The sequence below is a fragment of the Atta colombica genome, unplaced genomic scaffold (genome assembly GCF_001594045.1).
Source record: "Atta colombica isolate Treedump-2 unplaced genomic scaffold, Acol1.0 scaffold92, whole genome shotgun sequence".
NCBI classification, from domain to species: Eukaryota; Metazoa; Arthropoda; class Insecta; order Hymenoptera; family Formicidae; genus Atta; species Atta colombica.
In genome coordinates, this window is record NW_017259586.1 from 219,222 (window position 1) to 232,041 (window position 12,820).

The window sequence follows — 12,820 nt, forward strand, 5'->3', positions numbered from 1 at the left end:
TGAATCTAATAAGACTAAGAAATATCTTGATAATATCCATTTACTTCGTACATGATCTAGATGCGCAAGAAGTGGTTTACATGACACAGTTGTACGTATATATATATATATCATTTTGTGCGTGTCCCGAAAATGATAAGAGAATATCATGGTTACTTGATGGTTAACAAGTTCTGTTTCGTTATATTATAATAATTATCAAAATATAAAGATAAAAATTAAATTCGTACGTATACATAGTCTGCAAGAAATTTATATTAGTTTATCCATTCACGTATACATAGTCTGCAAGAAATTTATATTAGTTTATCCATTCAAGTGGAGACATCAAAAGTTACACTTGGAATAAAAATTCTTATAAACAAACAATTGCTACTAAAGAGCATTGATAACATAAATAATAAGATCTTTTTGATGATATTCTATGATTTAGATTATTAAAATTTCTATATATAGTCTATAAAATTTTCTATGAATACATTCAATTCGTTATTGAAGTTCCTAAGATCCATGAATAAAATAAAAAAATAAAAATTAATATTTATAAAAATATTGGATTCAAAAGCATTCAAAGATTACTTGAATATAATTGCTTTTATATTTTGGATGGTTTTATAACATTCGTTACATTCATTATGAATGGATCACGGGTGCGTTTATTTCAGATTATATTAGAACTCTCTTTGAAATTTCCTCCGAAATTATATAAGAATCTATCTAGACTAATCCATAGATATCTTTGGATTTCTTTTTGTAATCACGTGTGTCGATTTATTATTCCAAAACACTGGGTGGTGCCTTGCGAAAGATTGTTTTAGTATATAACAAATTGCTGATGTTTCAAATAGATAGCTATACATGAATTATGTTTGCGTAATAAAAGTTTGTTTTAAAATCAATGCCAGTCTGCAAGAACTGATAGTGAATAGTGAGTCATATACGTTGAAGGAAATAAATGACGAAGAGAAATACGAAAAGAGAAATATAGTTATACTGATGGATCAAGACTTTGAAAAAGCAGCATATGGCAATCAACAATACAATCCAAATGTTCAAAATGATCTTCAGTTTGCAACTTATTTCTACTAAAATCTTTATTGAAATCTTCATTTTCAGCCTGTACTTAGTGCGAATACAAACTGTGAGACCTTAAGCAATTCAGAAAAATATTATAATATTTTCATTTTATCTGTAACATATTACATTACAAAAGTAATGCTGATTATATGAGCTTGCGAAATCAAGAGTCAAGAATCAAGCCAAGAAAATCTCTATAGTTCATGACATATTTAACAGCACTAACGATAAGAAAATAAAATATAGAGGTAATAAAATATAGAGGTAAATTTAAAAAATTAAAATTTAATTCGCACATTCAATAAATTTCATATCGTATACTACAATTTTTAATATATTAATGTGTCAGATTTATAAAGTCTTCTAATCTTATTATTTAATAATTTCTTGATCTATAGTTAGAATTATTTTCTTTGTAATTAATGCACTGCGAAAATATATTCTCTGCAAAAGGACTTACGCTACGCTTTTTATTACAGTGATAAATTAACTTTCGTTAAATAAATGTATATTTTTATTTAAGGATTTTATTTTAATTATAAATAATGGATGGTATTATTTATGTACCTTATTTATGTACCTAATTTTGATACAATTCTTGTTGGTGTCAAATGCTTGTAATGGAATATCTTTAAAAGATATAATATAGTAAACAATAAGATATCTGGATCAAATATATATTTAAATAGTAAATGTATTTATTTTTATTATTGTAAGTAGAATATCATATTATAATTAGAATCTCTCAAAGTATTTTTGCATAAGAATATATTCATGTATATACATATATGTACAGAAAGATTTGAAAATCTTATATCATAAATATAAATATTAATTAGTTGCAAACAGCTGATATGTTTTATTTTCTTTTATTTATTTCTTTAAGGGTGCACTTAAATAATACACGTAATGTAGGTATTTCTTAGAAATCACTTTAAAAGATTTTGGAACAGAAGGAGGTCTTACGGAGCTATTATAAATGATTCTTATTAATCTCTGTAAATTGATATTAAATTCCGAATTCTGGCGATTATTTATGGAATTATTTAATCAATAGCTTGTTATTACACGACGATGCTAATATGCCAATGTACAATTGTCAACATTTATTATTTTTTTTTCAAGCATCGAAACATTTTTGTAGTATATTTTAGCGTCTAATTACACATATTTTAATTACTTAATTGCAAATAAAATAATAAAAAGTGTAAAAGTATGTGAACTTCTTTCAATTTAACCAGAGTAACATAATCTATATACACAAGATATTACAAAAACGAATTTTTTGTTGACATGTGAACAGAAAGAAAATTATATACGAATTCAAGTAATATTGTATACACAAAATGCAATTCCTTAATTGTCTTATCAAATTTTATGCGGATTTTTCATGAGTAATATAACATACAATTTTTCAAATACAATATATTGATTAAAAATTGCTTATGTTATGCTTAGGCTCATTGCTTATGTTCATTTAAAGTAAAAATTTCTCCTTCTTTTACTTTAGAACAACACATATAATATATATTTATTGTAATTTTACGTTTACCTGTATATAAATCTAATGGAAGATTACGAAGTATCTTGATAATGTTTATTTATTTTATATATCTAGATGCGCAAGATCGTAATTTACCTGACATAGATAAATATATATCGTTATTTTATGCTTATTCCGAAAATGATAAGAAAAAGCCATGGTTACTTGAGACCCAACAAGTTTTTGAGTACTGTTTCACTATACGATACTATAGTTGTGAGTAGTTTCAAAAATAAACTCGCCGAGTGTACAGAGAAGTTTATATTAGTTTATGCATTTAATTCGTGAAGAAACCAAAAAATTACTTTGAAAATATATCTTCTTTCAAACAAATTGCTACTAAAGAATATAATATACGTAATTACAATTGTTGTGATAATCTACGATTTACATTAATATTCTTTTATAATACTCATAATGTTCAATTTGTTATCAAAGTTCCAAAGATTCATAAATAAAAGAAAAGGGACAATATGGCTGCTATTTTACGCTACAAATTTTAAATCATTAATGTATCCTTGCTTCATGTTTAGTCGCATTCTTGGAATATTTCCATACAAGATTGACGCTTTAAATATTAAAGCTTGCAAATTATACTATATTCTATCGACCATCATCACCTGCGCTATTTGCATTTGCGATACAATAATTGTGTTTGACATTAATATTAATAAGAAAATTAAATTCAAAAGCATTTCCAGGTTACTTGAACGTAACTGCTTTTACATTTTGAGTGGGTCTATAATAGTCATCACATTCATTTTGAGTGAACCACGAAGACACTTACTTCAGACTGTATTGAAACTCTCTTTGAAATTGCCTCAAAAGTCATATCAGAATCTATCTAGACTGATTCATGCCAAGGATATTTTTGGATTCTCTTTTATAATTATGCTAGCGATATATAATCTTAAAATACAGGGTAGTATATTGGGCAAGATTACCTTAGTATACATCGAAATGTTGGTGTTACAAATGGATATGCTATACATAAATTGTGTTTGCGTAATAAAAGCTTGTTTTAAGCAAATCAACGACAGTCTGGTAAATCTGCGAGAACTTATGGTGAACAGTGAGCCATATACTTTGAGAGAAATAAATAACGAAGAGAGAAATACAGTTATACTGATGGAACTCAAAATTTTGAAAAAGCAGCACATGGCAATCAGCGATACAATACAAATGCTGAATATGATCTTCACTTTGCAACTCCTTTTTACGATAATTAAAACTTTCATTTTTATCACTTTCAACCTGTATTTCTGCTTATTGCGAGCACAAAATACTGAATCTTTAAACAATCTGGAAAAAGAGATCTATTACAATACCTTAATTGCAAATGTAACATTTTACATTACAAAAATAATGCTAATTGTATGGGCCTGTGAAACCAGTAAGAATCAAGCTATGGAGATCAGCACCACTATTATCGATGTATCTAATAGCAATAATGATAAGGAAATAGAATATGAGGTAAATTTTAAATTAATTTAAAGTAATTTAATTTGCGTATTTCATTCGCTCTTTATTAGCTCCGCGTTATATTAATGTTCATTTTCTCAATATATTACTTATTAATTTTATAAGTACGTTTTTCAATTCTGTATTTAACAATTTTTTTATTTGCAGTTAGAGTTATTTTCCTTGCAATTAATGCATCGCAAAAATATATTCTCTGCAAAAGGATTTACTATTAACGCTAAATTTCTTACTACGGTGAGTGATCATTATCATTTACTTTCGTCTAATAAATATCGGTATTTTAACTTTATTTGAAGATTGTGTTTTTTTAGATGATAGGTGGTGTTGTTACGTATCTATTAATTCTAATACAATTTTTACTTATGTCGAATTCTTGCAATGCAAAAATATAATTTTTTATATTCTAGTTAATATAAAGATATTCCATATCGAAAATACAAAAGATATTTTAAATAATAATACACTCATTTTTTATCATTATAAGTAAAATATCACTTTGAATAAAGTTGTGTTTCATGCTTATAGAAATATTCGTATATGTACACGTATATGTATAGAAATAAAAGTTTTATATCACATAGGAAAGATCAGGATATTATGGGTTGACTGTTTAGAATAATCCAAAAGTTAGATTAACTGGTATTATATGATTATTATTTTATTGCTCATATTTCATATTTAAGTGATAGTGATTAAACTCCATTGTCACGGAATGCATATGTCATTAATAGTTTTTGTGTTGCAAAAGTAATTTTTTAATCATTTATAGAAATACTTTAATATTGTTTAATATAAAAGTATTGTATAATATAAAAGATACATATATTATAAGATAATATAAGATCAGGAGTAAGTTTATATGCATGTTTTTTCATCTTACTACAAGTAGTCATCTGTTCAATCTATCATTTTACCTTTTAGACATATATAATATTTTACCGTTTTCTGTAATAATAAGAGTGTTCGGGTCGTAAGTAAGTTCCTCACTAAAAGAAACAAGAGTAGAAAGTAATAGCTAAAATAAACTATAAACCTAACAATTGTAGCAGCTATAGTTATACAGCTGTATAAATGAGCTATAAATAAAAACAATCATAATAGTTATAAATCTAAGTAAATAATTTTATATTGCCTTCATAAGAGAGAATTATGTATTCTATCTATTCATTGATGAATATAAATATATTTGGATTTTTTATTTTATTATATATTTAGTTATAGTTATTAGTCGTAGTTATGTATTATTATTCAGTGACTATGCTAAGACTGTGTTAACTGAAATTCCTTTTTAACTTTCATCATTGTTATTTCTTAAATAAATCTATTTTTGTGTATAATCGATAATATTCTCGAGAGCAGTTTGGATTATTTTTCACAAAATATTTATATATCTTTTTCACAAACACCAATCAATATTTATTAAATATACTCAAAGCGTTTTTAAGTTATATTTATATATATATAATTCTTCAATTATAATATAAAAAAAGTAAGACAAAATCTTACATTTTAAAAATACTTTTGAGAGTTTAAATTTTTTTTTTACTCGTGCACGCGCGCGCGCGCGCGCGTGTGTGTGTGCTACGGCTTTTCCTCCATATTAATAATCATAACAGAATATATGTTGCATTGAATATGCAATATAAAATTAGTATAATAAGTATTAAATTAAGTCATATTATTTTTTATTAGCTGTATTATACAAAACATTATTCAAATATATTATATTGATTAAATAAACTATTAATTCATCTAAAGTAAAAATTTTCCTTTCCTTTCGGAATTTATATCAGCATGATATATGTATATTTACTGTAACTTCGCATTTATCTATATGACTAATGGAAGATTAAGAAATATCACGCTAATGTTCATTCGTCTTATACATGATCTAGATTATGGATTACATAGTTAATTATTACTATTATTAGCATACATCGTATGCATTATACATTATATGTCACTGTTATATATGTTACGGAGATGATAAAAGAACAACCATGGTTACTTCATAACTAACAAACTCTGAGTCCTGTTTCGATATATAATAATGCAATAATTGTTAGTAGTTTTAAAGTTTAACTCGCAAAGTGTAGATTGTTCATAAAAAGTTTATGTTGATTTCGACATTTGCAGTGAAGATATTAAAATATTACACTCGAAAGACGTTCTTGTCAACATTATTATTAAACAGTACATTGATAACATAATTAATATATTTTTAATTATAACCAATAATTTAGATTATTGTTCTCTTATAATATTTCGGCATGTTTAATTCGTCATCGAAGTTCCAAAGATTCAAAGACAAAAAAAAAGGAAACATATGGTCGCTATTCCGCGCTACAAATTTTGAATCACTGATGTATCCTTGCTTCATTTTCTGCCGAATTCTGGGAGTATTTCCATATAAGATCAGGGCTTCAACCATTAAGCCTTGTAAACCATACTACATTCTATCGATTATTGTTATCTGCACTTTTTGTGTTTGCGAATTAAAAAATCTTTATGACCTCAATTTTACTAATAACTTTATGTTAAAAGGAATTCCCATTAAACTTGAACGTAACTGTTTCTACATTTTAAGTGGTTTTACAACAGTTATTACATTTCTTTTGAGTGGGCCACGAATGCGTTTACTTCAGACCATACTGGTGGTCTCTTTGAATTTGTCAAAGGAATCATATCGGAATCTATCTAAACTAATCCATGCCAAGGACATTTTTGGATTCTTTTATATAATTGTACAAGTGCCGATATTTTGTTATAATTTGCCATATAATACCTTGTACCAGATTTTCTTAATATACATCTGTTTGCTTGTATTTCAAATGGATATGTTATACATGAATTGTGTTTGCATATTAAAAGCTTGTTTCAAACAAATCAACGATAGTCTGGCACATTTGCAAATATTCATGACAAATGATGAGCCATATCTTTTGAGAACCTATTACAAGCAAAGAAATCCGTTCCTACTGATGCAGCTCAAAGCTCAGATAAAACAGCATCTAGCAGTTAGTGACATAGTACAGATGTTGACAACGATTTTCAGTTTGCAACTTCTTTCTACGATAATTTTGACATTCATTGAAATCACTTTCAATCTGTACTTTTACCTAGTGCAATTACAAGAGGGAGCAACGTCTTTAAACAATCTGGCAAAACAGGTCTATAACGAGATCTTCATTACAACTTTTACATATAATATTGTAAAAATTTTGTTGATAGTTTGGGCTTGTGAAACTGGCAAGAATCAAGCCTTGATGATCAATACTACCGTTCACGACATGTATAACGGTACCAGCGATAGAGAAATAAAATATGAGGTAAAAAAATTATAATATAATTCGTACATTTAATACATATTTTGTTAATACTAATTATGTTCCGCATATAGGTATTAACGTAAATTTTATTACATTATTAAGTTATAACTACATCTTGCAATTGTGTTTTTAACATTTTTTAAATTCCAGTTACAGTTATTTGCCATGCAATTAATGCATCGTAAAAATATTTTTTCTGCAAAGGTACTTATTGTGGACGCTACGCTTCTTACTACGGTGAGTAATGAATCATTTGCTTTCATTAAATAAATATAAGTATATATTTAGCTTTATTTTGAAAATATAAGTATTGCTTTTTTAGATGATGGGTAGTGTTGTCACGTATCTATTAATTTTGTTACAATTTTTGTCGATGTCGAATATTTGCAATAGAGTATCTTTAATTCCTTTAAAAGATATAATATAATCTAACAGTAAAATATCTGGATCAAACAGTTGAAGATATTTTAAGAGATATATATACTCATTATTTATTATTGTAAGTAGAAGGTCATGTTATAACTAGAATCTCTCGAGGTGTATATATTTGTATATACATTATCGTTTAAAATGGCCAAACTAATGAATATTCGTCTTTAATTATGTTTCAACATCATAACACGTATAATACATCGGTAAATATTCAATAAATTTGACATTTCTCATATTTAAAAAAATGATATTTATAAAAAAGGATACTCTGTAGAGAAGAAGAATACAGATTTCAAAATCGACAGTCCATGATATTATCAAACATTTTCGCAAGAGGAATTCAAACAAAAATCGAAGAAAGATGGTCAAAGATTACATCTTTGCTAAAAATAAAGCAATTATATTAACCAGTAAATGTAACAAATGACAGACGGCGATAGAAATGATTTTATTCATTGTCATAGTAACAATATATATATATATATAATCTGTAACTATAGTAAAAAGAGAAATGTAATCCTTTTTTGTAATATTTCGACGAATATGTTTAATTTATTAATGATATTCCAATTAAAAAGTAAATGAAAAGGAAATGTGAGTTATTCCGGGCCATAGATTTTGAATCATTAAAATATTCTCGCTTCACTTTTTCCTGGATTTCGTGAATAATTCCATACGAGAGTAACGTTTTAACAATTAAGACTTATAATCTAAATTACATTCTATTGACTATTGTTATATGCACTTTTTGCGTTTATAAAAATTGTCTATGACATCATAATATTGTTTATAACATTTTATATAAAGGCATTTGCGCTAAATATGACTACAATATAACTGCATCTGTGTCTTAAGTGATTTTACAACAATCGTCATATTTATTTTAAATTGACCACGAACGCGTTTACTTCAGATCATACTGGAAGTCTCTTTCAGATTGCCACAGAAATCAGAATCTATCTAAGCCTAATGCTAAGGACATTTTTGGATTCTTTTATAGTCGTGCTAATGTCGATATTTGATAAAAATTATAATTGAATGTCTTATATTATATTTTTTCGACATACATCCATTTACTCATGTTTTAAATGGATATGCTGTACATGTGAATTGTGTTTGCGCATTAAAAGCTTGGTTCAAACAAATCAACAACGCTCTTGCGTATCTACGAATACTCATGACAAATGGTGAGCCATGTCTTTTGAGGGATATCTGTCTCAAGCAGAGACATCCATTTCTACTGATGCAACTCAAGGCTCTGATATAACAGCATCTGGCAATCAGCGACATAGGCTGTGTTTCAAATTTATTGCCAGTACTGAAAATGCTAGTTTACGTTACGTGTATTATAGATTTTCAGTACTGGCAGTTAATTTTAATTGACAACGAGCTTTAACTTCACAACTCCTTTCTTAACGATAATTTTAATCTTCATTAATATCACTTTGAATATGTACTTTTACTTATGTTAGATTATAAGAGGGAATTTAAATCAGTAATATAGTAAAACATGTCTCTAACAAGATTTTTGTTGCAACTCTGTAATCTATTATATGTATATATTTATAATATATATTTAAAAAATAATATTTATAGTTTTTGGATGCAATTGGTAAGAATCAAGCTTTGGAGATTAACACCACTGTTCACGACGTGTATAACAGTACCATGATAAAGAAATAAAATATTCATATATTTTTGTAATTATGCTCCTAGTATATTAACATAAATGTTAATATATTATCAGAGATTCAAAACTACGTACTTCAATTCTGTATTTAATAATTGTTTTTAACTCTAGTTACAATTATTTTCCATGCAATTAATGCATCGTAAAAATATATTGTATATATCTTCTGCAAAGGTACTTATAGTGAATGCTACGCTTTCATTGAGATGAATGAATGATTATTCATTTGCTTTTGTACATAAATAAATGTAAATATTTAGGAATATTTAGAATGTAATAGGAATATTTAATCATGTTTCGTGATTTTATTTTTTTAGATGGTGGTAGCATTACTATGTGCCTATTAATTTTGTTTCAATTCTTGTTTTTCAAAAATGTCAAATTTTTGTGATTGAAAATCTACAAATATAATCTGGTTAATAAAGATACATCACCACCCAGATCGACATATACATAGATAAAAGATATTTTTGAAATTATATATACTCATATTTATTATTATGAATAAAATGTTATTGTGAATAATGGTGTTTTATGGTTGTAAATGTATTTGTATATACGCACAAATATTCAGAAACATTTATAAGTCTTGTGTCACGTATATATTAATAATCAGTGAAAAATATTATATGTTTTATTTACGTATATAATTAGGTATTACATATAATGTAGAGTTTTCTAAGAAGTATCATTTTTTGACTTATTAAACACGTCATAAAATATCTATTAATAAATTCAAATGTTACTTGGTAAGTTTAATCTGACTTATATATTTAATATGTAGCAATTTGTACAATAAATAAAATGAATCATACCTTAAATATCGTTATAAGTATATAATATTATGGATAATACTATAAATTTATACTAATATATTTTAGCAGTATAATAGATATTAATTTTTTGTTTTACTAATGTTATATGTATATTAATAATATTACAATATAATACGCAATGATAAATTCAATCACGTTGATATCATATACATGTTATAACATTATGTGTATAAAATAAAATGTGATTGCTTTATTAAATCATGTTATTTTTTATCAAGAATATTAAAAATATTTCTCAAATACATTATATAGAGCAAACTATTATTTATTATTTATTATTTATTATTAATTCATTTATGTTTGCTCTTCTTTTCTTAATTTTATATATAATTTTATATATTTCTATTGTAATTTTGTATTTATCTATGTATGAATTTAATTAAGAACCAAGAAATAACTTGATAACATTTATTCACTTTATACATTATCTAGATGTGCAAGATTGTGGATTGCATGACACATTTAATTATACATCACTTCATGCGTGTTCCAGAGATAAGCAAAATGCCATGGTTACTTCATAACTAACAAATTACTGGAGTCTTATTTCGTTATGCGATGCAATAATTATTTGTAGTTTTAAAATTAAACTCGCCCAGTGTAGATTGTGAGAAGTTTATGACAGTTTACGCATTCTCCGTAAAGACAAACAATTATATTTGGAAGAGAATTTCTTGTAAACATCGTTAAAGTGCATTGATAACATAATATCTCTTCGGCTATAGTGTATAATTTAAATAATTGTATTCTTATATATGTATACTTCAGCGAACATGTTCAATTTATTATTGAAGTTCCAAGCATTTATAAATAAAAAAAAAGGGAAAATATGGCAACTGTTCTGCGCCACGGATTTTGAATCGTTAATGTATCCTTGCTTCACTTTTTGCCGCATTCTGGGAATATTTCCATACAAAATCAATGCTTCAAGCATTAAGTCTTGCAAACTATACTACATTCTATCAACTATCATTTTTTGCACTTTTTGCGTTGATGAAGTAATAAGTATCTATGATGTCAATATTTCTAAAAATATTGCATTCAGAAGTGTGCCTAGGATACTTCAACTTAATTGCTTCCACATTTTTGGCGGTTTCATAGTAGCTGGCACGTTCATTTTGAGTGGACCACGAATGCGTTTACTTCAAACAATATTGAATCTCTCTTTAAGATTGTCCCCGGAAACATATAAGAATATATCTAAATTAATCCATGCTAAAGACATTTTTGGTTTCTTCTTCTTAATCATACAAGCCTTGATATATTTTCCCAATATGCAGGATAGCGTTTTCCGCCTGGTTGTTGTACAATATATAATCCTGCTAGTGTTCCAAATGGATATGCTATACATGAATTGTGTTTGTGTTTTAAAAGCTTGTTTCAAGCAAATCAATGATAATCTAATGAATCTTCGAAGATTCGTAGCGTACCATGAGCCATATTTTTTTAGAGCAATCTATCAGAAATATCCATTCCTATTGATGGAACTTAAAGCTCTGGAAAAGCAACATCTGATAATCAGCGACACAGTACAGATGCTGACAACGATCTTCAGTTTGCAACTCCTTTGCACGATAATTTTGACCTTTATTCAAGTTACTTTCTACCTATATTTTTACTTAATTCGAATACAAAGAGGCGACTCTGTAAATCAAGGAGGCAATCTGGAAAGTCAGGTTTATTATAAAACCTTCATTACAGGTATTACATATTACATTATAAAAATAATGATGTTAGTATGGGCTTGTGAAACCAGTAAGAATCAAGCCATGGAAATCGGTGTTACTGTTCGCAACATGTTTAACAGCATCAACAATAAGGAAATAAAATACGAAGTAAATTTTTTAACAGATATAAATTTAATTCGCACTTTCTATGTACTTTGCTAATTATATCTCGTGTATATACTAATGTAATTTTTAACCTTCAGTACCTACATTTCCAAAAAGTCTATCTATCTACATTCAGGTATTTGTAAAACCAGTGTTTTCTTTTGCTTGTATCTCAGATTGTAGTGCATCAATTTTACTTAATTTATTTTATCTATCGTTTGAAGATTGAAAAAAAAAAAAAAGAATTTTTGAGTTAGAAAGTCTAAAATATCGTAGCACAAAAGATATTTTGCAATAATTAAAAAGAGAGCAGAAAAAAACGTCTAAATTATAAAAATCGGAGGAGAGGGGTTACGCTAACATTTGTGGGTACTGAGGATTAATATATCATGAGATGTTCAAATTCCTGTATTCGACAATTTTTTTATGTTGCAGTTGCAGTTATTTTCCTTGCAATTAATGCATCGTGAAAATATATTCTCCGCAAAGGGATTTATTGTGGACGCTACGCTTCTCACTGCGGTGAGTAATATATATATATATATATATATATACACAGCGAGAAGAAGAATGCGAGCTAAGGCGGAATTAACAAGGGA

At 26.8% G+C, this 12,820-nt stretch overlaps 2 protein-coding genes across 2 annotated transcripts in view; both read left to right on the forward strand.

The window, feature by feature from the left end:
- LOC108693524 overlaps positions 1–7,858 on the forward strand; it is a 10,704-nt gene extending 2,846 nt beyond the window's left edge. The window contains exons 3-7 of the mRNA XM_018202528.1: positions 3,542–4,093; positions 4,250–4,336; positions 6,394–7,431; positions 7,582–7,668; positions 7,754–7,858. Of these exons, the coding sequence (XP_018058017.1) occupies positions 3,542–4,093; positions 4,250–4,336; positions 6,394–7,431; positions 7,582–7,668; positions 7,754–7,858 (1,869 nt within the window). The remainder of the gene's footprint in view (positions 1–3,541; positions 4,094–4,249; positions 4,337–6,393; positions 7,432–7,581; positions 7,669–7,753) is intronic.
- A 1,199-nt stretch (positions 7,859–9,057) lies between these two features.
- The window catches only part of LOC108693526, a 4,651-nt gene continuing 888 nt past the window's right edge, over positions 9,058–12,820 (forward strand). The window contains exons 1-3 of the mRNA XM_018202529.1: positions 9,058–9,178; positions 11,212–12,224; positions 12,657–12,743. Of these exons, the coding sequence (XP_018058018.1) occupies positions 9,058–9,178; positions 11,212–12,224; positions 12,657–12,743 (1,221 nt within the window). The remainder of the gene's footprint in view (positions 9,179–11,211; positions 12,225–12,656; positions 12,744–12,820) is intronic.